This window comes from Sinohyriopsis cumingii, chromosome 11 (assembly GCF_028554795.1).
Source record: "Sinohyriopsis cumingii isolate HCF-2022 chromosome 11, ASM2855479v2, whole genome shotgun sequence".
Lineage (NCBI taxonomy): Eukaryota > Metazoa > Mollusca > Bivalvia > Unionida > Unionidae > Sinohyriopsis > Sinohyriopsis cumingii.
In genome coordinates this window covers 24,835,327-24,863,091 of record NC_142971.1, presented here as the reverse complement: position 1 = coordinate 24,863,091, position 27,765 = coordinate 24,835,327, and the positions used below count along the sequence as shown (strand labels likewise).

The following is a 27,765-nucleotide window of genomic DNA, read 5'->3' as shown; positions in this document are numbered from 1 at the left end:
TAGTAACTTTTGATAGTTAAACTTCAGATCAAAAGTTTTAAGTTTTCATGTTTATATTTCTTGGCAGTCATATCTTAAAAATACATTTTTCATTCTCGTGGGAGGGGGCTACAGGAATTGACACATGCCATTTGTTTGCTAACCCAGGAACTAATTAAATTCTTCAGTTACTACTCCCTGAGAGATGTTACTCGTCCATAAAATACTATCACTGTCAAATTTGTTGTACAGTCCACACATGCATGTAGCATCTTGTGATGGCAGCTATTAGCAGTACTCAGTAGCAAATAAGATCTTGAATAATCCAGTTCTAGTCATTAAGAAGCTTGTTGATTGCATTGGTGCAAAATCAAACAGCTTTATGATCAGGAACATAGTGGTATCCTGCAAGGGAGTTTCAGTTGCTTTTTTAATTTTGTTATTTTTTTTTTTAGTTTCTTGCCGTGACTGTTTGGACTGAGTTGTAATCATTTCTTTGTTTTCTTTCCCTTTTATGTTTTTCTTGTCTTTGTTTTTCTTTCCTTCACTTATCCAAAGGACTAGCTTGAAGCAAAATGCCACTAGTCCCCAACAACTTTTACTAGCCTTGAGTCAGTTGACTGTTGTAAATGTTGAACCCTTGAATAAAAATCAGTGTACCTTACAAATACCCAAACAGATATTGGGTATATTTGTTTTACATACAGCTGTGAAAATGTGGTATTTGTGTTGTGATGAAAACTTGACCAGTGTTGTAAATTCTATACTTACCTCCTTCTCATTTGAATAGCCATAGTTTAGCAGTAAGACTTGCACATTATATTTAACATGATTAAAAGTTTTTTTAGTGTTAATGTGATGTCTCACTTTAAAGTACCGCATTATAACAAAGCCTTAGTAATAACACAATATAATCATCGAAGTCCCTGCAATGAATAACAGAAGCCTCACTAGCCTTTTTGTTTATACATCTTGGAATGCACGCATTAAAACTTTTATGGCCTAAATCCACAAGCTTGTAATAATAATAATAATAAATAATAATGACCTTATTTAAAGAGGGTAACACAATTGGCAAAGAACTAATCTACCTTGAGGCCCTCATACAAAGGAATTTATTTATTTTAGCTGCATCTCTGAAGCCACTGGATATATTGGGTTTGGAAGAAGGAAATAGAGTGGGCATTTCTAATCTCAGCTGGAGTGCTATTCCAGAGCAGATTTCCCAGAGTGGTCTAAAGCGCTCTCTGTTACGGATCACTGCCATCTCACCTCTGTCTGCGTGGGTTCGAGTCTAGGATTTGGCTAGTGTGGGTATGTGAGAAAGCTTGCCAGTAGCTTCTCGTGGGTCGGTGGTTCTTCCCCGGGTTTTCCCAGGTTCTTCCTCCACCATTAATACCGGCCGCCATGCGTAGCCTATTGTGTGCTGAAAAATGGCGTTAAACCCCACAACAACAAAAACAAACAGAGCAGAGTTCCAGAGTATTGGAAACTTTTTTTAAAAATAACTCCTTCTTTGGTCAGGGAATTTTATACTGTTTGGTAGACATGGATCACAGGTGGGGAGTATTACCAGGTAGCCTATACTGGAATAGTGATTGTAAATATTCAGGAGCACTGTTATGGGATATCCTGTACATTAATTTGGCTTTTCTCAAACAGATTCGGTCTTTAATAGGTAATATTTTTAACCTACCAGCTAAATTTTCCTTGCTTTCTTTCTGGATTGATATTAGCCCAAATGCTCTTTTTTGAAGATGTGCCAGCTTTGCCATGTTTTTATCATTTGAATTACCCCATACTGTATTACAGTAGTCTAAATAGGGTTGTATGTAACTGTTATAAGATAGTTTTCTGTGCCTTTCAGGGAGAAAATATCTTATCCTACTGAGAAGCCATAAACTTGAATTTACTTTTTTACTGATATGTTTGATATGTTCAGTCCATGATAGGTTATTATCGACCAGAACACCAAGTAGTCTATCATGACAGATCATTTGCATATTTTTATCCTTCCATGTCAGACATGGTTCATCACTATCAAGATTTGTCCTTCTTTGCCGTGTTGAGATAAGTAATATTTTAGTTTTACCAGTATTTACCACCATGCTATTGCATGTGCACCAGTTGTGACACTATAAAAGGACTATTGCTAACTTGTACAGTGTTTTTATAGGTTTTTGCATACACTTGCTTTTCACTTGCCTCATCCAACAGTAATAATTAAAATGTCTTAAGCTATTGTATATAGTTCCTCAGTGGAACATAAAATGGAATTTGTAGCATAAACTGGAGAGTGACATTTCCTTTAGTTCATGATGAGTGTACATGCCATTGACAACTACCTTGCTTCTGGCCTCTATTCATTTTCAGAATCTTAATTTGGATACTTGGAGCTAGAGAGCTAGTCAAATACAGCAGGTCAAAATCTTGATAAACACCAGATGTAGAACAATAAGAGTATTTACTGCAAGTACGAGTACTCAGTAGTGGGTTGTAAGTAGTTCAGTAGCAGCTGGCATAAATGTTTCGTCGACAATACACTTTGTTTTTTCCTTTACTTAACATCTACTGGCACTTTTTTAATATTTATTTTTCATTACCAGGCCTTAATTTTGATTTTCTTGGTTTTCCACCTCAGAGTGCGCGGACTCAAGGGTGTAACAGTGGGAGTCCCACACTGGTTCAGGAGCAACAATCATCCATACCAAACCTGGGGTCCTCATCAGTAGATCGTTAATGACCTGAGTTATCTCCCTTAGTAGGGCTAGTTTACCTTTTTGGTGATCTGCATATACATCATGCATTAGTGAATCCTTATCTATTGTGTACTTGTTATGGATATCAATCTGGATTGACACCAGCCTATCGTTCTTTTGGATGCCTTTTAAAATTCTGAATTTCTCATTCTCAGTTGTTGCTATGATTGCATCCTTCCAGTCTATTCGGGTTAATACAATTTCTTGGACAGCAGATACTATTCTCTCAAAAATCCCCTCAGGCAGATCTAGTGGAAACTCATATTTAATCATGAGTGCAGAATTGTTTGAGCTCTCATCAAATGGGGATTCCCAGTATTCCCCAAGATTGCCATGTGCTTCATCTCTATTGTACCAGGGTAGCACCATCAGTGGAAGTGCAAAATTTTTTCCCTTTGGAACCTCAGGTTCAGGGATTGAGTAGCAGATTTCAAATAAGGGCAAAAGGTCAAGAAGATCATTGAATCTATTGTAGCCAAGTTTTTGGTAAAACCACAGGCAGTAGAGCATAGGTCGAGAAATTTGGCCATTTTTCACAAAGATATCCTGTGCTGAATGGAATTCATTTGGGCTAAATTTTGCCTTACTAATGAAAATTTTGTTGTTTTTATAATCAAAAAATTCATCCAAATCATGGCGGTACATGGAAGATACAAGATCAATGAGGACCCGAGGTTTGTGGAAGAGTGTTTTGCTCAATCTTGGGATGTTCCTGTACCAAAGAACCTCTCCAGTATCATGTAAATATTGGATACAATCAAAAAGTTCTCCCATCTGAAAGTCAGAGTTTTCTGCAATGGCTTCCACTTCCCCCCATTCCAGATAGTAGGTTTTCTGTCGCTTGAGCATGGCTCGAAACTTGTTCCACTTGTCAGGTATTGAACGCTGGGCATTAGGAAACAATTGTGTATTTATGGTCATCAGTTCCAGACTGTTAATCAATTCATGGATCCCTTCCAGTGTTTCACCACTGCTTATGACAGAGATCTCTGCCTGAATCCTCAAAGGATGCTTAATAAGATACTCCAGCCTTGCCTTCTGTGTCTGAAGATGTTCAAGCTTTACACTGCTGGAAGTTGGGTTAGAGTTACTGCCCACTAAGTTTTCTATCTGATTCTGTACTGCTCGTAATTCGTGAGCAAGTTTACTTTGGTATGCCTCCATATATTTCTTGACACCCTCATGTACAAGTTCCAACTGCTGTCCACTAATATCTTCCTGTATGTCAGGCTCTTCACAGATCTCTTTTGAGTCTCCTGCAGTTTCTTTAGCCTCCTCTGTTTTGTTATGGAACTCGGTGGCCTTTGTATTAGAGGCTGTTTCTGTAAACTCAGTGGATGCTTGTTTTTGATCTACATTTGAAAGAGTTTCATTTGTGTTCTCACTTGGGATCATGCTTTTTTCCGTGTCGACATTGTCTTCATCTGATCGAGGCTTTGGTTTACACTTGTCCAGATGAGTCCCTACCAGTTTTACTACAATGCCAGGGGCATGCACATTCAAAAAATCTAGCCATTGAGTGATACTGGCATGGTGCGTCTTGGGGGAATATGTACGATGGTTGTAAACTAGCAACACAAGACCCTCAGGATCTACAAACAATGGATACATCATTCTGTAGGCCCAGTCCCCACCAAAATCATTGATCAGAAACTCCACATTGTTTTCACTTTTCCAAGGCATCTGGACCAACCCACGTGTTTTGTTCCCAAGACCTAATGTGAGCTGAGATTTCTTATACATAAGTGCATTCATCAGACTAGTCTTTCCACACTGTGTGTCACCAAAAAGTAGCAACTTTTGTCGCTGGAGGTTTTCAGTCTTGATAATTGCTAGTTTTCTAAGATACTCGAATATTGTTTCTGGTTTCTCTGTCTTCCAAACCTCAGGGGGTGGTTGCACTAGTGGGTTTTTGTACAGCCATAATCCATATTTCTGAAACTTGTTGTAGCTATGTGCTGCAGTGATCTTCACAAGCTGGTGTAACTTCATGGGTAACTGAGTTATTTTGTTCTCGGACAGATCTAGTGTCTCCAGATTCACCAGTTCACACAATTCATCAGGTAGAGATGTGATTTCGTTTTTCTGCAAGTGTAATGATTGAAGTTGTTTTAGCCCCTTTATAGCTGTTGGTAAATATTGTATTTTATTGTCAGCAAGGTTAAGTTCAATTAAATTGAGCAGCTTTCCAGCAGTTGGAGGAAGCCTGGTGATAGTATTTGAACATAGAAGCAGTCTTTGTAGGGTCACAAAATTTTCAATTTCATCAGGAATTTTTTTCAGCATGTTATGTGACACATCCAGTACCTCCAGGTGTTTCAGGTTGAACAGTGGTTTTGGAATGACTTGAAAGAAGTTGTTGCAAAGATAAAATTCCTTCAAACCATGATTTGACGTGTCGGGAACATTGTTTATTTTTGTTTCTTGTAAATCAAGGACTTCAAGTGTTGCCAACTCAAAAACCACAACAGGAATATGATCGGATTTTATCTGACCTGTGCGTATCAGTGTCTCAAATGCTTCATCAACTTTTGCCGAAAAGTTGCGATAGTTGACAGCAAGTGTTCTCAATTTGGGCATTTCAGGAAGAGTTTCTGGTAAAGATTCAATTATATTCCCCCAAAGAAAAATTTCCTCAAGTTCTTGACAGAATGCAATTTCTGGTGGTAGCATGTTGATATTTGTCTGCTGTAGGTTTATTTTTTTTAGGTTTATCAGTTTTCCCACTTCAGGCACCAATGTATTTATTTTGTTCCTACTAACATCCAAAACCTGCAGCTTTTCCATCCCCCATATTGCTGGAGGAATGTAAGGAAGATTACACTCAGAAATTTTTAGTTCCACTAGGTTTGGTAACTCACAGATTTCTCTAGGGATTCCGTTAAAGTCGTTGGTTGGATGTGTACAACGGATTCCATTCTTACTGATGTCCAGTTTTCGCAGAGTTGTGAGACGTTTGATGTCTGGTGGTATTTCTCGCAGATTATTTGCAGCTAGACTTAACTCCCCTAGGTCTTTCACTGAAAAAGATATGAATATAACACTGCTGTCGTCATATGAAAAATTCACATTTAAAATATAGTGATGCTAATACAATATAGTATGTATCTGTTATAGTTCAATGGAATGTCAGCTCAGTGCTGACAGTATGGTGCAAATTAAAAGTAAAGATTTTAAAATGTTAATGTTACAGAAACTTTGGAAAGATAAATGGTAAAAATGTCAAAATTATGCTATATACAGATAGATATAGATACATATATATATATATATATATATATATATATATATATATATATATATATAACTTAAGAAAGATAAATGGTAAAAATGTTAAAATTCTGCTACAGATGGACATATATCAGCTCCATATCTTTCAGTTGATGCCACTAAAACACACGTTTATTCATTAGTACTTTGAAGACTGGACTATTGTAACTCAATTCTGTCTGGTTCATCTCAATATCTACTCCAAAAACTTCAAAAAGTTGAAAACACAGCTGCTTGGATCACACTTGGAGTATCACGATCAGAGCACACCTCCCCACTCTTCTGTACCCTACACTGGCTATCCATTCGATCCAGAATCAAACACAAAATTTGTTCTCTGTGCTACATTTCACTGACGGACTTTAGTCCGACATACCTATCCGACCTCACCCTGTGTACACAGCAGCTAGATACTTATGCTCCTCTTCTGACAATCATATGCTCATTATTCCTACTATGAAAATAAAGTCATATGGACAGCGTTCTTTTGCATACCAGGGCCCAGCAACGTGGAATGAATTGCCCACTGAACTTAGACACAAAGACAAAGTGATCACATTCAAGAGTGCTCTCAAATCTCACTTATTTCGACCGCAAGAACAAACTTAAAGACCTAATAATGTTTCCCACCTTAAAAATTCTCAGCATATTTTTTTTATGTTTTTCTAATTTCATGGTGTTTGTGTTTGTAATCATATCATTATATGTTTTTTGTCTAATAGGTGTTGTCTAATGTCGTAAAACGCTTAGAGCTTCTAAAGATTAGGCGCTATACAAAGTCCTCATTAATATTATTATCATATATATATATATATATATATATATATATATATATATATATATATATATATATATATATATATATATATATATATATATATATATATATATATATACTCCTTTGAAAAAATATCAGTAGGAATAATAGAAATCCTGATTGCATGATACACACCTACATGACTAGCAACAGTGGCTGATTATTTTTAATGGCACTTTAAGTACATTATTGGCTGTATCACACCAAGGAAATGTAAGGCAAGTGCCTTTTCCAAGGACACGCCAAGGAAATGTGAGGCAAGTGCCTTTTCCAAGGACACACCAAGGCAGCTGACCAGTTTGACCTGGGTGAGCATTGAACCTGCAGCTCACTGGATTGCTAGTCTGTCACTCCATTATTTTGTGCTACCACAGCTCCATGTTTAACATCAGTGAAGAATACTGTTTTGATGTGATTGTCCAAACTCAGACTACGATCCATCAATTTGAGATAAAATAAGACCAATGAGGAACCAAATTAAGTAGATTACTTAAACTGGGATTTTTGTATGTTTTGAAATCTTTCTCACTTTAGCAGAGACACATTATTGGTTCTTTTGGACCCTTACCCCCAATGCCTGAAATAGTAGAGATAATTTGTTTGAATAATCAGACAATTTTAGTGGTACATGACCATGATATTTTTTAATATGGATAAGCCAATAACTTGTATAATTGTAATTCACAGAATCTATGCAGTTACATCCTCCAATCTCCCATCTCTCCCATGGTTGTTGTTCTTGGAGTTATTTAAACAAAATACTTTACATACAGTCTTATCACAATAATCTGGCCACCGTTTATCCAACAAATTGTTTTAAGTAAAGGCGGGGATATAAAAAAGTGAAAATCTGTGCTTCAGAAACAACTTAGGATCCTTTACTTTACTTTTTCTAAGTGAGTCTTTCATCTGTGCTTATTCCTGGCTGTGGGAGCGATTGTGGCTGAGTGGTTAGGATGCTGAACTCATCACCAAAAGGGTGTGTTTGAATTATGCAATCGGATCAGTGGGCCAGATGGGGGGGGGGCAGGGTTTCTGGACCCACATTCCACTCCAGCCCATCCCACAGTTTAAAAAAAAAAAAGTACTCAAACTTACAGACACTGGTCACTTGAAATTTGACATTTACTTGATTCATGTGCATGTTTATTAAGTATTATCCTTGCTTTGGGTAAATAGACATAGAGGCTTTGGCCTCTGTGCCCTTTCAAAGAAAGTCAGGGCCCTTTTGAAATTTTGGAAACGACCACCACCACCCCCACACACACACACTTGACCTGATCAAACCCTGATATAGTGTCAGCTACTTTGACAAGGTACTTTATTCCAACTGCCTCAACACTAAATAACCCACTTGTGTTGCTGTACCATAAAACACCAAACCAAACCAAACCTTTCCTGGCCTTTGAAGTATGTCAGGCCTTGCCACCTTAGAAAAATTACTGCTTGCAAGCAGTATGCCTTCAATCTACTGGCATCCTTTAATTTGATTATTTGAGGCTTTGCTCAAAACTTCTGTCATTTTATGTCTTTGATTATGTATTATTCATGAAATTACTTTTATAAAAATATGAATTCAGAGGTGTCACAAAGGTTATAATAACTGATCAAACAGTTAGCTGTTTATTTTTTGTCTTTTGAAAGTCCAGCCACGTGAAAATATATACATTAAATATTAGAAGTCATAAGCCACATAATCAGAACTGACAAAGCCTGACATGCCTTACAAAATTCTGGGGAGAACCATTGTTATGGCAGTACATATACAGGCAAATAGATACAAGGTAGATTAGACAGATATATAAATAGCTACAGTTAATCTCTTCACATCACTGCTTGTAGAAACCATAAAGGTGTCTCATGTCACAGATGAGGTCACCTTGTACTGAGGTTGGTTCATTATCTAAACTATTTTCATCCTATGCAGGATATATTCAAGGACAACACAATTGAAGGGTTCACATAATTTGTTTCTTAAAAAAGATGTAAAAAGTTCATCCATATGTGCAAAAATCATACATCAGATTTGCAATCTCTACCTGTATCTCTAGTTAAGTTGCCTTAATATTTTGAAAATTCACCCCATCTTTTAAATAAAGAGAGGATTTCTCTCCTAATGTTCTGTTATAGAATAGACCCTGTCCCCAGAAAGGGGTCCTTGACTATTGGCATCTTATACAGTTTAACAGTATAATATAGTGCATTATCCTGAGGAGGGTGGTGTAGAAATAGTACACTTGACATTGGCATTTTTATGGATGGCAGAATTGCAGAACAACACATTATAGATTACCTTGTGCAGAAGCAGGTAATGTGTCTTGCCAAAGGACGCACCACAATAGCCAATCCAGGCTGAACAGAAAGAGAATAAGAGAATGTATTTATGAAGGTGTCATACTTACATCCAAGAATATGCAGAGGGACTGATGTCAGACCCTTTCCTGAAGAATGGACTATTCTCAAACCGTCCTCTGTCAGAAGTTCTGGTTCTTTTATTGTGATTTTCTTTGTCTTTTTCTCCTTTTTTTCATCTCCTGTAATATCCTCCTCCTTTTCTGGGTCCTTTTTAGTCCCAGCCCCTTTAAGTTGGCCCTTCTTGCCTGCTGATTTTGGGGGACTTGTGGATCTTTTTCTGGCCGAGCCAGGATTTGATGATTGCTTCTTTGCTGATCCTTTCCTCCCAGCTGACCCTATAGACTCTCTTTCATCCATTTTCTAAAGCCCCACATGAAAAAAAACAAATTTATAAAATCAAATTATCCTTGTCAACTCTGCCTTATGTAAAGTGGTTTAACAGTTGTAAGGGTTTGGGTTTTTAAAAAGGTCTACATCTAGTGTTCTATTTTTAGACATGTCATTGTTGTCAAGGCCATGTTAAATCATTATATTCATGGACGGATAATCCCAAAAGTGACTTGTCAGTATTGTAAAAACTAACTCTGCTAAACAGTATCATTTGTAGGAGACTTCCATTGAAAATTTATTACTATATGACTTTTCTACAATAAAAACGCACCTTCTTACAATTTGCTGAATCAGTCCTCAGAGTCTTTGCCTTTTTTAACATTTTTGTCCAGTTTTACTGAAGTATATTCCAAAAAACCAGTATGAGTTTAAATGCAAATCCCATCATTACTAAATCCTTAAGCTTTAGATGTATCTTGAGACATTTGTTGAAGAATGTTTAGTCCATACAGTTTTGGTCTGGTGTTGTTGGTGTGATCGTCCTGGTGATGGTGGCTCTGTATAAACAGTGACAATGATCAATTTTACATGTATCAGGTCTTTTCAGGTGTTCAATAACCAATTTAACTGTGTAAATACTTTTGTAAGCCTGTATATATATGGTACTGTTGTAATTACTCTAACAGTTTACTCATATTCTGTAACATACAAATTGTCAGCTGAGTAATAACACACTTGTGTTCTAAACATTTTATTCATAAATTCTCCAGATGATGATATCTACAGTATTTTAATTAACTTTGCTTTGAATGCATTACAACAATTAGGACTACCCACCACCATAAAATATGTGTTACGTCTTATATATATATATATATATATATATATATATATATATATATATATATATATATATATATATATATCTGTGTGTGTGTGAGAGAGAGAGAGAAAGAGAGTGAGTTTTCAGCATGGACATATTGTTTAGTGGTTAAATGAAGATAGTCAAATGGATTGAGATATTATTTCATGTCCTGACATGTATGTCTGCATGTTAGCATTGTATTTAGAACTTCACCAATGTACATGATTGGTATAACAAAATTGTGAGATTTAGCAAAAATAATAATTTTCATCTTAATGTTTTACAAATTAAGAATTTTTAAATTACTACTGGCTGCACAGCTTAATAAGGAATGCCTAAGCAAAGATGTGTTTGAACTTTGATGGACATTATCAACTAATTGTTCAATCCAGAAAAGAGTTCTTTATGACTGAAAAATTTAAGTACAGATCCTATTACACACATATTTTTTGTCAGTGGTTGAACAAACCATTTGATTAAATTTCAGTGATCAAGTGTACTTCACAAGTGGGGATAGCTTACTCACTACAAATATGAATGACTTGTTAGTAGCATTACAACATTGGTTTCTATAATTCGGTACTTGACAGTACAGGTATTTGTCCTGAACTTGTAGTGTTTTTACTGATTCTTGATTGCATGCCTGTCTTGATATCAGTGTAACCTTGACACCCCATTTTTGTTTCTTACTGTTAATCAAATGCTTCCATTCAGTCTAGTTTCACTGCCTTGACCATTAGCATGTTTGACTTGACAGCTTTATTAAAAGTGAATGCCTTAATTGAAATTGCCTGCACTGTGACATGTGTAGGACATTTTACTTTTAATTGCAGAATAGCTTCAAGTCAGATAAATGGGCAGTAATATTGCTGTTGTGGTCACGATATAACTCAAGCCCATTGAATTAGGTCATATATCAGTCATATATGAATTGATTTAGGATCAGTAGTCAATACACTCTTGTGTAAATGAACCTTGCATGACTAGTATGTTTCTTAGAGTGAATAAAAGAATTGATTTAGATAGAGAGCATTTTAAGCACTTAAGTAATAGGCAGAATGTTACCCCCACTCCACCTCCAGTGATAGTTAAGAAATGTTATAATGTTGCAGGAAGGACATTTAAAATCACAGGCATTCATATGTCTTGAATATATTGTAATATTGCTACTTTTATTTATTTCAAATGAGTATCAGAAGATTATGACAATCATCCACATATACCTCCCTTTTTTCTTCTAATTAAGGATCAGATTAAGGTTTCCTATTGTAATAACCTTTTTCTTCCCTCTGTCCATCATCCATCAGTCTATCTGTTAATACTTATTGTAACCACCAAAGCTTTGCAGCCTTACATATCATGGGATGCCATATGGTAGGTGAATTGCCTATTACATATAGATGTGCCTTCTAACAAATTCTTATTTTCACATCAGTTTTGTTGGAGTATGTCCTTTTGCGTCAATTTTAAATTTCCAATTCCAGCTCCTTGTAACCAGCATAGCTCAGGAACCATTCAATATATTCTCATGCAATTTGGTGTGTGCATTGTCTTATAGACCTGGATGTGCCTTTTATGGGTTTAATCCTGTCTGCTTCATTTCAGACACAGTTGTGCCCCTTGTCAAGCAAATTCTTGTAGTCAGATGGAAACTGGAAATGATGCTTACAGTCATCATACCTCAAGAATCATTCAGTATATTCTGATTGAATTTGATTTGAACATTGTATCTTTGCATGTGCCTTGTCAAGTTTTGCACCATTTCGGACAGTTATGGCCCCTCTCAATCAGCTTCATATCTGTACATGGGATTTTGTGTGTAATCAGCATAGCTCCAGAGCCATTCAACATGTTCTGATGAAATTTGATGTGAGCAATGGTTCTTAGACCTTGGTGTTCCTGTTATGTGTTTTACCTCCCCCTACTCCATTTTGGGCAGACTTATTACCAGTATTGATCAATTTCATATCTTTATTGTTTATGTTGATGAAACCTTAAAGACATTTACATTCCACATCTTTATTTAGAGAAGACCTGGCTTCTAAAGACCAGTCTTTTGCTAACTTGGGCTTTGCAAGGTAATTTCTCCTGTTTACGGCCTTTTCAAGCCAGTTGTGGTGAGCGGGGCCTTTTGAAATACACCCATTACTAATACAGCTCTTACACTCTGTCTCATTAAATTAAAAAAAAGGAACCACGACCCTGTAATTCTATCGATTTCTGTATAGTTGAGAAATTAACTTCTTCCAAATGTGTTTCAGTGTAATACTTTCCAAATCAACTCTAAGCTAATTTCTAATGCATATGATGAAATAACAATCTTGTCTTGAAAGAAATTTACTCACCAGTTTGTTGACTTTGTGTTTTCAATTCCGTCCTGAATTGTGTACTCCTTAATCCTGTTAGTGTACTCCTTAACTTTGTGAATATTGATGTAGTCTTTATACTGAAGCTATTTAAGATACTTCCATGGGCGACACAGGTGAACTGTACCAAATAGAACCTTTCTGAAAAAGTCTAAAAACTTGCATATGAATCATGCATTGAGAAACTCACTGACTTTATCAGAATGTTTTCCAAAAGAACTAAATGTAAAAGACGACTTAAAAGTTCTTAATCTAATGTTTATCACATACATTTTGCTCATGAAAATGAATAAATGATATCATAGAAACTGAAAAGTCACTAGTCTTAAATTCAGTCACGTCTCAGTAAGTTTTATATGAGCAGTTCTGGTATGTATTGACTGGAATACCAATAGAAACACAATTAACAAAGTATGACCTTTGGGATCGAGTTTCAAATTCTATAGTATATACATGTACACAGTTACTCTAGAGGCAATCTCATTCCTTCAGATCACTAATTTGCATGTATTGAATATTTTCATTTAAGATAAATCTATCAGATGTAATTATGTATTCCTGTAGATAACAAACCACACACGCACATATATATATATATATATATATATATATATATATATATATATATATATATATATACACACACACATATATATATATATACACACACACACACACACACACATATATATATATATATATATATAAGTATTTTGCATGTAATTGTAGAATTAACTCCCAATTTAAATTGCCAAGCTGTCTTGAGAAAAAAGGTTTTATTTTCGAAGTTGCCTGATTTTAAAGAATAAGTATTTTCCAGTGTAAATCCAAGTAACCAAATGCAATTGCTATTCTCACAGGTCAGGGGAAAAAAATCTCAAAATTCCTGGTGGGGGGGGTCTGGGAATTTCAAAAATCTGGAAAAATTCAAATGTTAGTCAAAAAGTTCATTGAAAATTTTAATTAGTTGCTGACCAGTCTCAGTCTGGACTACATGTGTATGAATCATCAAATATTTAAATTTAGGTTTTGAGTTATCACAAAAGTTATAGGTCCAGTCATGATCAGTCACCTAGGCAGTTTGCAATATTTAAAATGTACAAATTTAAATTGTGACACATACACTAGCCTTTTATCAAGTTTTCATTCGATTTTCATTATCATCCAAACATTAACATTAAAGTGAACATTTTCAAAAGAAATGTTTTTTAATTGCATAGAAAATGTCATGCATACATGTTAAAAACTTTTGAGACGAATAACTGGAGATCATGTTTAAAAATGCCTGAGGTGGGACAATGGGACAAAGCTGCTAAAATATTCCTCCTCTCCCCCCCCCCCCCCCCCCGCCCAAACACAAAATGTAGATTTTTGTACATTGGTGGTAGGGTATTTCTTTTATTTTTAATGAGGAAAAAGAAACATGAATATGACTCAGATGTTTCTAATGTCAGGTACACATTTACCCATTTTTAACACAAACATATTGTTATCAGTTATTTAAAATATGATCTCATAAATATTGTACACCATTTCAATTGTTGAAGACTTTGTCTTCTATGCCAAATTACTGGATGAAGGTAAAATATATTGGAGACATTGATATATTTTGTGTGCTTATTGTAATGAATTAGGTAGTTATATCTGCTATGGTAATTTGTCAATTTGTATACCAGATATACCAGACGAGTCCAGAACAAAGTACATCCCCACTGTACAGACCACTTCATTCAGAATTTATGCTGAGTACCATTACTTCATCTGTAATGTATATGAAGAGTGCTTTAGTTATTACAGTAAATGAGATATTAATTGTTTATTGTGACCGATTTCCCATGCTTTTCACAGAAAAATAAGGTGGGAATGGCCGATATGCTGTCATACCTAACCAGACGTACTCATGTTCAGTTTTGTGTAACTCCTCCTACTGTTTGGGATCAAGACTTCAAACTTTAGGATATTTTCAGGTGTTGCCGACAGATTTGCATAGGGTAGTTGTAACTTAATAATGCTTGAGAATAAAGCTGTTATGCTGCAGTCTAACATTTCCTAGATAAACTGAATTCATGTATTTGCTTGTAATGGGTATCAATTTAGGTTCCATTGTAGAAAATAATTTTATGGATATACCTCAGTTGTGGATAGGGTTTCTTGTATCTTTACAGATGAAACATTGTTAAGTTGGTATAGAAACCACAAATAGCCAGTACTCAATAAACAAGTCACAGTTATTCACAGGAGGGAGAAATACAAATCTAAGCAAACAGCTATTTTCTGCAAACAAGGAAAGTATTATCTAATAAAATTAGACACTGTCTGTTAACTGAGATCAAGTCACTCACCACAGACCTGATATGTACTATTTTAAAATGTATATTTAAAAAACGTGCTTGTGCCATATGTCAGTATGTTATGATACATATTGGTACACATACATATTAAAAAGGCAAACAACTGATATTGTTAAGTGAAAGAACATCAAAGGTAATTTTTATAAGTTTATCATTTTATATTGATTTTCCAACTTGAGTATTGAACTGTGTATCAAAATGGCAAAATTATTGATCCATCAGTGAATCATTACACCCATGTTAAACTGGGAAGGATGCAATTTTGTGTTTAGTACTTTCATTTTTTATTCTTTTTAATCTGCAGGGCTTTGAGTTAAAAGCCTTGTTTTACATATCTGGAGTCAGTCATGTGTACATTTTTTATCTGCAGGGCCTTGAGTTAAAAGCCTTGTTTTACATATCAGGAGTCAGTCATGTGTACATTTTTAAACTGCAGGGTTTTGAGTTAAAAGTCTTGTTTTTCATATCAGGAGTCAGGCGTGTACATTTTTAATCTGCAGGGCTTTGAGTTAAAAGCCTTGTTTTACATATCAGGAGTCAGTCATGTGTACATTTTTAAACAAACCTTTATGATTTATAGGCTATGGAATGACTGTCAGTTGCTTACTAATATTACCATATTGTGGCTGCTCTGGCATTACTTATTTACAGTGCTTCAGGTAAGGTCAGGGCTGGATTAACTTAAAGGCTAATAAGGCAGTAGTCTTAGATCCGTATATTTTGTACTTTAGGTTCTCCAGTCAGATATATAGTACACTGTACATAGGAACTTGCATCACGTAGCGCGGCCCAGTGTAAGGTGGGTATAAATTATACATAAAGAGTGTGAACATGTGACAGCATTTTTAATGAAACTGAACAGGGGTACAAAGCAGGAAAAATATAGATAATACACTAGTCACTCAATATAAAGCCCCTCAATATACCACTACCCTCTTATAATGCAAGTATGGTCATGTGTTTTTGACTCTTTAGAACCAATTATAATTTCATTTCACATTACTAAATTTGTATTATATTTTTGTGTTTGAAAGCATTATCAGAATACATCCTCACTTGAACTTCCCTTAGTATGGAGCTCCTTCACTGAAAATGTGTCACTTTTTGTGGCTTCCGTGATCAGCATCATAAAGACAGCAGTGTAATAACATCACCAGATGTAAAGATCACAAAATTCCCAAATGCAAGTTTGAGCTTGAAAACTGTGTTCAGCCAGTTACATGTTCCAGTAACTTTACGTTTATAACATTACTTTTGATTGGATTATTATAAAACTCAAGCTCAGGTGTTTTTTCTGATGATTTTTAGGCCACATTTTAGTACATCTTGAAGTGTGAAAATTTCCGGTCCAGCATTTTTGGAAATTCAAATTTTTAGTTGATACTTTTATACAGATGTTTAATATCTGACATTTATTTTTATTCTTCTTGGAAAAGCTTAACAAAACTATTTTTGAAAGCATCTAATCATAAAAGGACACAGATTTTGTAAATGCATTAAAAATATACAGATAAGGATGCCCTCGACATTTTACAGTTTCTGTCAATAACAATTATATTGTCATACTTGCTATGCACTAAGGCAGAAAGCGTTAGTTTCCTTGCATTTTATCCTTTGAATGTTAACATTGTGCAGAGTATCTCCAGGATCAGAACTATAAGAGTTGTGGCCCCCTGTAAGTTGGAGTTAAATGCAATATCATGCATTAGTTGAACTAAAATAAAGTCTTTTGTGCTACTGCTTTACACTTTTCCAGTAGCCTATTGTCTGCACCAGACTTTGAGAAAGATGATCAGTTTGAACATTTAGTGACTGTAACCTCCATGCACAGAGACTGTTAATACATATAATTGTCACTAGAAATAAAGGATTCACCCTATTGTGTTCGAAGACTTCATGCCTTGTGTTGATGATTATTCTTTTACATATGTCATTTTTAGGTAACATACTTGCAGAGTTAATGAAATAGAACAGTGCTGTAATTTCTCTTTTAACAAATATTCAAAACAAATTATGAAAAATAGCTGAAAATGTCATCATCCTTCATAGTACATCACAGGGAAAGTCAGGTCACAATTGTATCATAGTTTTTGACTTCATATTGATTTTATTGGCAGAATTCGGATGTTCAACCAGTCAAAATTATTTTAAATCAACAGATCTTTTCATAAGAATGTATTTTTATATCAAGAATCATTGACAGAAGATACTGTGACTTGCAGTGGCTTAAATGATTTCTTGGTTGCAATTTTTTCTGCATTCAGAAAAAATACATTACTGGGCATATTAGAGATAAATATGCCTCAAAGATTATGAAACGGGTACATTTTCATCACATACGGCCCATGGTACATTGGATTTTTAAATCTGTGGTTTACAGTGAGCATGATTTTGATTTTTATTTTAAAAGTGTTATCCCTTTAATGAAAATAGATGGATAATAATTAATACTTGACAAAAGGGAATGACATTACCCATGCCCAACATGGCTGAACAGCTAAAACTGAGTGTTGGGTAAGTGAAATTTCATTTAACTTGCAAATAGAACAAAAATTATGCAAGTTTTAAACTTCTTTACCTGTGTTTTGTAGTCTGAGTCTTCGGTACACTATGCAAGCATTAAGTGTTGGTTTTGATCCCATTATATAATCCACCACCTCAATAGCGATTTGGTAGTCAATCCCATTATATAATCCACCACCTCAATAGCGATTTGGTAGTCAATCCCATTATATAATCCACCACCTCAATAGCGATTTGGTAGTCAATCCCATTATATAATCCACCACCTCAATAGCGATTTGGTAGTCAATCCCATTATATAATCCACCACCTCAATAGCGATTTGGTAGTCAATCCCATTATATAATCCACCACCTCAATAGCGATTTGGTAGTCAATCCCATATGCCAACTGATCCCCAAATTCTATCACTAAGTACACAACTGCACTGCTTTATGACTATTGACAGTGAGGAAAATGCTTGGGTTTTTTACACTGAATGTTCTTTATCAATAAATACACAATCATGCTGCTTTCAAGCTATTGATAGTAGATTGAAAAATGATCTTGTGGAGTGAATGTATACTGTTAAATTAGCCGTATAAGGGTGCATTTGAAAAATCCCAATGTAGTCCAGGTAATTGCAGTTTTGGTAGATGTACAAAAGTTAATTTAAAGAAGAATAGTTTCTTAATACAAAAACAAAAATAATTTAAGGATGGTGAGACTCCTGGCTAGTAATATTCTATTAATAATGAAAAACACTAGCCATAATTTTAATTCTACAATATGCTCTGAATTTTTTTTTCTTTTCTTCAGGTGCAAGGTCATAGTGCCAGTTAATTAGATAATTTATGGTACATGTATTTACTAATGATAATTTATGTATGATGTCTCAAAATTAATTCTGTTAAACATATGGAACATAATTAAACTTGGACTCCCTAAATTTACTTGGATAAATGGAGCTTCAGTTAAATTCCCCATACTGAACACTGGTTGGCCAAAAAGCCAGAAGACTTTTTTAATTTTTTTTTGCTATACCAAGTGTGTGTGTATGATTCAGAATTTTAATGTAGCTTTAAACGATTTCAGTTATATCACAACAATGTCTGCAGTGTGACCTTTTTAAGTTATTTCTGGCACTGGGGGACCTAACTGCATGTAACATCATGTCCCACCCAGTCACATAATCCTGACATCAGGCTGACTCGTCATAACACTAACTCTTAACGCTGAGCATCAAGTGAGGCAGCTGCTAATGTCATTTGTTTTAATACATTTTTTTATGACTTGACAGGGGTTCAAAAACACAACCTCCCACAACCTAGGCTGATACTTTAACCACTTAGGCCACCAAAGTTTTACCAAATGTAATTTTGTGAAATTTCGTAAAGGGGCTGATACCTGGCCAAAACAGTTTGTTCAGTAAATAGTTGAGTTGATGATGAATATTTCTTCCAGAAGAATACATGTAGAAGGTTACATTGTCAAGATCTCAGACAATTTTGATAATAAGTGGAACCATGCATTAATGAGGTGATCTTGCATCTGTTTGGCTGAATTTAATACCACTCTAGAAGACATTTAAAATTATTTTGATCAAAAATGGAATAGGGGCATATATCTTTAAGATCTTGAATGAGTTCATTTATTAGCAAGGTCTCTGCATGTTAAGAATGTGATTTCAACTCAGATAGGTTGAGTTCTTTCAACTTTGAAAGCCATCCAGGTTTTTATCAAAATTGGAATATATGCTAATATAATCAAGATCTTGGATAATCTCAGTAGTGAGTAGGTTTCATGCATATTAATGCAGTTCTTGCATCTGATTGGTTGATCTTGTTACTGCTCTGGAAAGTATTATTGATCCGATTTTGATCAAACTTAAGCTGTAGGCTCATAGAATTAAGATGTCACATGAGTTTGATATTGCATGTGATCCATGATTAATCAGGTGATCTTGCATATTATTGTCACTGACAGCCTTTTACAACTCCGGAGACAGTATATCTGATACAACTTTGATCAAACTTACTACTAGCTACATGTATACATTATTTAAAGTTTGGATGAATACACAAGCTATCATATTAATGAGGTAATTCTGCATCAGATTGGATTAGCTTGTCAAAGTTTTAGCAACTATTTATGATGATATTTTTAATTAAAGTAGTTAAATTGGCATATATCATCAAGAAAAATGTTTTATTATGATCCAGATCAATGGATATTAATGAAGTGATCTTGCAGATGATATGCTGAACTTCTTACCAAATGAGATGTCATTAATGTGTTTGGTGATATTTATTATCCTTAATAATTCTGTAAAATGTGTTATTGATGAATATATAGGTATAGCTCGCCCTCCAAGCACAGTGGAATCCAAAAATGGAGGCCACAGCATATGTAAGGGCATGAGTTACTGAGAGACCTCAGAAAAAAAAAAATCAGTAAATGACTAACATCGATAATGAAAAGAGGGTGTGCCAAAAATGTTTGAATATTCATTTATAATTGCATTTGGAATCATTGTTTAAAAAATCGCGTTTTCTTATGAAATTGGTTGTTTTCTGTATAAATTTCATTTATTTTCAAGATAACCAATCTCTGAAAGATTGTTAAAAACATTACTGTAAGACATTTCAACATACATCACAAGTGTTACACCAAACTGTGTTTTGCATGTGAATGTAGATAAATTGTTGTGTAATTGTTCATTCAGAATAAAACTGACAGCCATTAAATTCAAGAAACAATGTCAAATCTTGAATTTTATTGTATTGTTTTATTAGTAAACTAGTGATGCTGTGATTTCAAGTAACATTGAATATTTATGGCCATCATTGATGTGTGTGTGATTTGGATTTTTAATGTAGCTTTAAAAAAAATTCAGTCATATTGCTAGGATGTCTGCAGTGTGGCAGTTTATAGTGACATTTAGCACTGGGGCATAATGCGGCAGACATGTAGCATATGTCCCACCCGCTCACATTATCCTGACACTAGGCCGATCAGTCCTAACACTAACCTCTTAATGCTGAATGCCAAACGAGGCAGCTGTTAGTACCATTTTTTATAAGTCTTTGGTATGACTCGACCAGAGATCAAACCCATGATCTCCCGCATCCAAAGCGGATGCACTAACCACTAGGCCACTGGAGCATCCCATCATTGATGCAAATCTTAAGATTTTTAACTTCACTTCAAACTTGTTTCTCCATAATGAACTGTATCTAGGAAACGGAACTTTTCATGCAATGAGTATACCTTTTGCTTGCTTCCCATGATCACATTTGCAAATGTGTAGGATAAACCACTGATAAATGTTAGATACTTTTATTCGGACAGTCAATTTTTATGTTTGAATACAAGAGAGCATATCACATTGATGATGATTCAACTAAAACTGAACTGAAAGATAAACTGAAAGATGCAGGGATGGTCCTGACTTTTAAAAAGCTGTCGCCAAAAAAAATCACCAACCTCAATATTTTGTTGCCAATTTTCAAAAAGTGTCGCCAGAACAAGTAGTGTACATTTTTTGAAGTGTTAATTTAGTCTATTAATGTAACAGGCAATGAAAATTACAAAAGATGGGTTAGTTAATACTCTAAATACAATAAGCATTAACAAAATGTTACAAAGTGTTATATGAAGATCCGTCGCGATTTTAGGGCTGCCAACTTGTTGAATGCAGTTTCAAAGTCTAATTTTTTACATCTGTACATGCTGATTCTCATTAAATTCTCGAGAGATGAAATGCAGAGTTTATTTCTGATGTCAGTTTTTATGAGGTTCATCTTACTGAATCCACGTTCACAGTCTACAGTGCTGACAGGTGACACCAGTAGTCTCTCGGCAGCCCCCACCCCCCTCTCCACCTTATGGCTAGCTTCACAAAGCTTGAAGTGAATTGCTTCCTAAATCCCAAGAATGATCACTGAATGCTGCATAAATTTTCTCGACAAGCAAACTAGGATCTCCATTCCCACGAATGAAACTTGCACGAGTCAACACCTGGCAATATTGGACCGTATATATAAGCATAAATTCACACCCAATTTAGGGATTCTTTCACTCCTGTATTTTGAGAAATAAATAATTATTATTAATTATGCAAAACTGTTTGTTTTTTGTTTTTTTTTTTTTTGCTATTTCTTGTTGCGGAGTTTAAGTCTTTGCAGCCATAACACGAATTGATGGCAAAAGGAAAAGATCAATGAGTAAAATGTTGCACTGGCGATAGATATAATTGTGATTGAGATTTTTTCCATTTGCTTTGTATTTATACGCAATAGTCGGTACTTCAAAGGTTATCAGTTTTCTATGAAGGTTCAGCAAAACTATTGTATTGGTATATGTAAAAAAAAAACAAAAAAAAAAAAAAACAGAAGGATTAGCCATTCAGTTAATTGTATCTGTTCTATTCACGTCTTCAGGAGTCGGTCAGTTGTAGGTGTAGTTCGGTAGCATGATTGACTGTATCACAGCATACAGTACTCAGCCCAGATGTCAGCATAAGCAGATTATGATGTAACAATGCACTCTAAAGATGGGGTTGTCAATACGAACAAAGGATCGTTTGTGTAACAGATTGATTCCAATGCATTGCTTAGTCAAGTTTGTGGCTTTCTTTCATTCTCACTTTTAATTTATCCAGTCAAAATCCATGATTGTATGTACAAATTAAATAACCAAAAAGTCTGTCGCCAAAAAAATCGCCAGATGGGATATTTTTGTCGCCAATAAGGAAAAAAAAATTGCAATTTGCGACATTGGCGAAGCCCAGGACGATCCCTGAGATGAATTTATTTTTTCAAGACTTATTTAATTTCTATTATATCTTCTAGTGTTAATTGATTTATATTTGTTATTTACAGCATATTGACAACTTTTTTAAATAGAAAATGTAATAATATATTTTATTCAAATTTCCAGGTAATGCTGCCATTATTTTGAAGATAAATGATATACATGTATCAATTTTGATTGCAATTTTATTCATGTTCAGCAAAATAGAGACCTATTTTGGAATATTTTTATAAGTAAAAAAATGGGATTCACACCTGCCCCATTGCTGAAAGCCAGTTCATGACTTAAAGCAAGGAAGCGGATAGAATATGAGATATTAAATCTTGTTAAATATCATATGAAAGAAATGATTTGACAGACACAGATGCTTGAATATGCACACTAAAAAATGAAACAAAAGAAATATTCATGGTATGCAGTCAATTGTATTATCTCCACAGAGGAGCTGAGATAATAATAAACCCTTCACTAGAAGAAACTGTTGATCTGAATCAGTGTGACATTTAATGTTAAAGATGTTCTTGCTTAACAACAATTGACACAATTTGTGACATTTACAGGCACTAGATTGACAGTAAGAATCTTGTTTCCCAGCAATGGAGCTTTCAGAGTCACAGTTCAGCAATATTACATGTAATGTCATGTCATCATTAATTGACTACTGGTATTTGTGACATTTCCAGGGGTTAGAGTGACTCTTGTTGAATGTTTTTTATTTATATTATGATGTCTCAGTTATACATTCATTTTAATTTAGAGGTCCATGTCTCCCATAAATGAATAATTGATTTTCCAGTTTATAGGGGTAAAAAAATTGAATTGTGCATATCAAGTACATCAGTTAGATAGAGTAGACCTGGTTTATTTATGTGTCACTGTTCGTTTACTTGTCAAATTACAGAGCAAATGTCTCCTTCAGATTTTCACTTACCATACAGGGGTACATGAGGTTAGGCTGGGTATTGAATTCCATACATGTTTAATCAGGGCTACATGATGTTAGGCTGGATATTGAATTCCATACATGTTTAATCAGGGGTACATGATGTTAGGCTGGATATTGAATTCCATACCTATTTAATCAGGGATACATGAGGTTAGGCAGGGTATTGAATTCCATACATGTTTAATCAGAGATGCATGAGGTTATGCAGGGAATAGAATTCCATACCTATTTAATCAGAGATACATGAAGTTAGGCAGGATTTTGAATTCCATACCTATATTTAATAAGGGATACAAGAGGTTAGACAGTATTGAATTCCCTACCAATTTAGTCAAAATTACATGAGGTTAGGCAGGGTACTGAATTCCATACCTATTTAATCAAGGATACACGAGTTTAGGCCAGGTATTAAATCTGTTGTAATCAGATATTTGTGTTTGTTTTCATATACACTTAACCATAACTTGACTGTTTCAAAAAGATGAGAAATTTTATGTATTGATGAGAGATATTGATTTCTACTTTGTATGTTTATTTTTCAATGTTGACATTTCAATTTATGTTCAGTTTAAGAGAGTTGTAAATACTATATGCACACCATGCTACACCACTCTAAGTAAAGTTCTAAATATATGCATATGAAACTTTCCCAAAGCATAAAGTTAGAAAAGGGTGACTTGATTCACAAGCATCTAAAATTCTCTAACTCTAGTAAGAAAATGTCAGAATATCTCTGTCCCAATCAGTAATTAAATAGTGGTCATGTTATACTGAAATTAATAAATTTAACAAAGTTTACATATGATATAAATATCTTATTTCTTTTTTTTTTTTTTTTACTTTATATTCCATGTGTCATTATGTAAATAACCTTACTAAAAACTGTTATTCATGACTATCTGAAGTTACCATTGAGTCATTGACTGCATTTTGTCTTCTTATATAATAAAAAAAATGTAGGACCAGTTGGTTATGGACAGGACCATTAGTATTTTTAGATTACAGGTCTAGTGGACTTGTGATTTTTGGTTGAATTTCACAAACTGTTCATGACAAATACTCAAGAAAGGTGCCATCCAACCCACCGTATGTGATGTTAATAGTCATCCTATTCTAGACTTTAGTCCAGTAGTATTTTATTCTAATTATTAATGCAGTTTTTGTCTCACCAGCATTAGAATACAGTGAGGAGAAGGTTTCACTTTTCTTTGATTTAATGGTGTGGAAGTCAGGATTAAGGTTCTTTGTTAAAGCTTTATGTTCGAGTGCTTTTAAGTCTAATACTGTGGTTTAGCAGGGTGAGGCACAGTCAAGACACTAAATCTCATGGAGCCTTTGTAAATTATTTTTTTTACATGATGCATCTTACATAATTGAATTTAGGGTTAACCAATTAATTTGGGAGTGGAAGTGTGTTGGAGATTTGTGACATTTTTGGAAAACAGTTTATAGCCCCCAAGTAAAATGTGCCTGCTCTAATTTGTTGATTTGTAAATTCAGCCATCATATTATTTGAAACAAAATTTATCTAATAAGAAAAATAATTATCCTATTTTAAATAACATCATGGACACCAAGTCCCCTATATTTTAAGGGGGAAAAATATGGCTAAAATTTGTATGCTTTATTGAGAGAAATTTTGGCTCTAATCCTTTCCCATTTCTTTTGTTTGTACTTAATTCAGGAGGATTTTTTACATGCTTGAAAACGATTTGGTTATGGTTAGTAAATTGTGGGTTTAAAGCAAATCCACATGAAATAAATGAAAACAGAAATTCAAAATTGTTGTCTTAAATTTTAACATCTTCTGGCTCATGATATTTTATTTTTCACTTGGAATCATTTATGAATTTCTTCTTGGCCTGATATGGCAACTGTCATTAGCTTTAAGATGGCAAAATTTCCAGTAACCTAATGAGGAATTGAATGACCTATGTAGGTGTGAATACTTACCTCGTCACTTATTTTTGTTCCACATGTTGGGTCAGTCAGTCAGTCACTTTTGCAGCTTGTACTATAGGTACATAAGCAGATTCATATCTCAATAACGTCGGTTTAACTTCAACATCTCTTATCCAATTTCATGAAAGTATTGCCACATGCATTAAGCTCCTTTTTTGAATTTTTTTTCAAGGAAGAAAAACAACAATTTAAAGAAATATGTAGCTGTGCTATTTAGGTTGTAGTTTGTGGAACTTTCTCCATTTCTCCAAGCAGTTACTTCAGTGTGTGGTTTGAATTTAAGTAAATAAAATCTACAATAACAATGTTGTCTGTTTTTGTTGACCCTACAAGAAGAGTATCCAAATCATCAATTTACTTTTACAACATTAACACATTTATGGTCACACAGCCATATAGTTTAAGGTAATCCCGCTAGTTACAAAGCTGTCACTAGGGTTGAACAGAGTGAATCCATTACTGTCTGCAAATGAAAAGAGATTATATACACATTTCATATAGCATTATATAAAATACTTTCTCCAGAAGTAATCCATACAGGTCATCAGCAACACTAAACACTTGAACTCAGTCACGTGAATATTGACCAGTTGATCTCCTTAAAATGAACAAACATATACCTGACTCAGATGACATCAGAGCGTAGACAATCAGAGTGTATACAGATGTCACTAAATTGAATTGCAGAGTACAACATTAACAGTACAGGATGCAAGTTGTGACAGAATTTGAAGTTGTGAATACTCAAACATCCCATGCTGTTGTACTAATGTGATATTTGAGATCAAGCATTCAGCATTTACTGATAGAGTTTTAAGATAACCAGTATGATAAGAGAATACCTGTTTTAGTGTGAAGTAAAGAAAGCCAATTGTTTACTTCATCCTATAAGGCATGACTAATGCACCCGCTAGCTTAGACTTGATGAGAACTTCAAGAAAAACCTAATTCTTGAGATGAGGTTTTAATCTTCGCAATTCAAATCTTGGTTTAAATCTGTAAGGTCAGCTAATTTGTGGCAAAGCGGGTTATGGTTCATATATATATATTGATATGAAAAACTGTCAGTATTTTGTCGGTCCATGTTTTTTGGGGTTTTTTTATTATGCAGATAATTGTATTAGGACATGCAGTGTTATAAATATACTTCCTTTCTTTCTCATTTGGGGCATTTGATAAAGAAAGTGGGTATCATTTTATATCATTATTTATACCACAGTCATTTTTCTGTATATTATGGAATAAAATATTTCCGAACCTATTTTTGCAGTCATGAAATATTTGTAAATAATTCCAATGTTGGTGATACACAGGGGTTGTACAGTGGTATGTTAATTGGGTTGTGGTACCCATAATATATATTTTTCTTTTTGCCATTTAATTTCTTTCATCAAATCCTGATAACTATTTGTCATTGTGGATTTGGGCCATGTTATCATTTTTAGATTGCAGAGAAAGTCTGGCTTTTAGACTGATATCATATATCTTATTCAATAGTAAACTTCATGTATTAATGGCTGCACATTGTAAATTGTGATGGGAGTGAATTGCATGCTGCAGCGCTTGTCATATGAGGCTTCTGTTGTAGTGACCGACTTGCACCCCATTAGATATATCTTCTTGCGATGGACAAAATTACCTTTGGAAGCAGAGCAGCAGTTCTGTTTAAAAAAAAAAATGCATCAACAACATTGTTCATTGGCTTTAATCGGCTTGTTATGGTGCCTCTACTTTAATATAGAAAGAATCCAGTTTTAAAAATGTTGTATTTTATTCACAGTATGTATGTATGTATGTATGTATGTATGTATGGAAGGATGTATGTATGTGTGTGCGTATGTATGTATGTGTTTAATACAGGGTTCCCATGCTACCAGGAAATCGGGGGAAAAGTATGGAGAAATGATAATTTTTGTCCCGATTGTAAAAAGTCCTTGAATTTCGCAAATATTGATGAAAGTCGTGAAAACCCCGGGAATTTTCTGCCACCACTTGACGCCCGAAACAATCACGTAATTGAGTAGTAACTAAACAGATCGTGAGTTGAATTTATTGAGTTCTAACCAGAATATTCAGAGGGTGCAGTATGGATCATTTGGTTGCTTGCAGTAAACATATATGCTGAGTCATCCAAATGCCCAGTGGATTATATTCGTCTATTAGACTTTTATTTTCAAAGTCAGCTCGATATCTGTATCTTTCCTTACATGGAAAGTATGAAACAGTCTTGCATCACACAAGGCCAACCTGGTGCTGGCAAAGCGTAGCGGCTTACCGGATGGTCTAGCAAACTTTAAATGTTGTTAGATCAAGTGATACATGCATGAAATTGATATGAAAATTACTTATTTTCTCAGAAATTGTATTAAAATATTTGTCTTTAATCTGCTGAAAGACAAGATAAAACTATGTCGTTGATGAAATGTGACCTGGTACTCACGATTTTCA

At 34.5% G+C, this 27,765-nt stretch overlaps 2 protein-coding genes across 6 annotated transcripts in view; one reads left to right on the top strand and one right to left on the bottom strand.

The window, feature by feature from the left end:
• Window positions 1-27,765, top strand: part of LOC149787798 (lipase maturation factor 2-like) — a 151,935-nt gene that overhangs the window by 39,859 nt on the left and 84,311 nt on the right. The window lies entirely within an intron of this gene.
• Window positions 294-26,050, bottom strand: LOC149787799 (malignant fibrous histiocytoma-amplified sequence 1 homolog). 4 transcript variants are annotated; one of them, XM_089974006.1, is made up of 5 exons: window positions 25,309-26,050; window positions 14,415-14,502; window positions 12,721-12,882; window positions 9,228-9,540; window positions 294-5,758 (listed from the first exon to the last, which is right to left on the bottom strand). In XM_089974006.1, exons 4-5 carry the CDS (start codon window positions 9,535-9,537, stop codon window positions 2,589-2,591), a joined length of 3,480 nt encoding a protein of 1,159 aa, XP_089830132.1. In that variant the 5' UTR covers window positions 9,538-9,540; window positions 12,721-12,882; window positions 14,415-14,502; window positions 25,309-26,050; the 3' UTR covers window positions 294-2,588. The 4 variants fall into 4 exon arrangements, with proteins under 4 accessions (XP_089830132.1, XP_089830131.1, XP_089830130.1 ...); XM_089974005.1 differs by lacking the exons at window positions 14,415-14,502; window positions 25,309-26,050 and having other exon boundaries at window positions 12,721-13,160; XM_089974004.1 differs by lacking the exons at window positions 12,721-12,882; window positions 14,415-14,502; window positions 25,309-26,050 and adding an exon at window positions 9,842-10,084.

Bases quoted from the DNA above. Each gene is read 5' to 3' on its own strand.
- LOC149787799 (XM_089974004.1), bottom strand. From the start codon at position 9,892: ATGTTAAAAAAGGCAAAGACTCTGAGGACTGATTCAGCAAATTGTAAG. The intron at 9,541-9,841 runs GTGCGTTTTTAT...GTGGGGCTTTAG, and splicing joins ATTCAGCAAATTGTAAGAAG to AAAATGGATGAAAGAGAGTC. The intron at 5,759-9,227 runs GTAAGTATGACA...TATCTTTTTCAG, and splicing joins CCCTCTGCATATTCTTGGAT to TGAAAGACCTAGGGGAGTTA.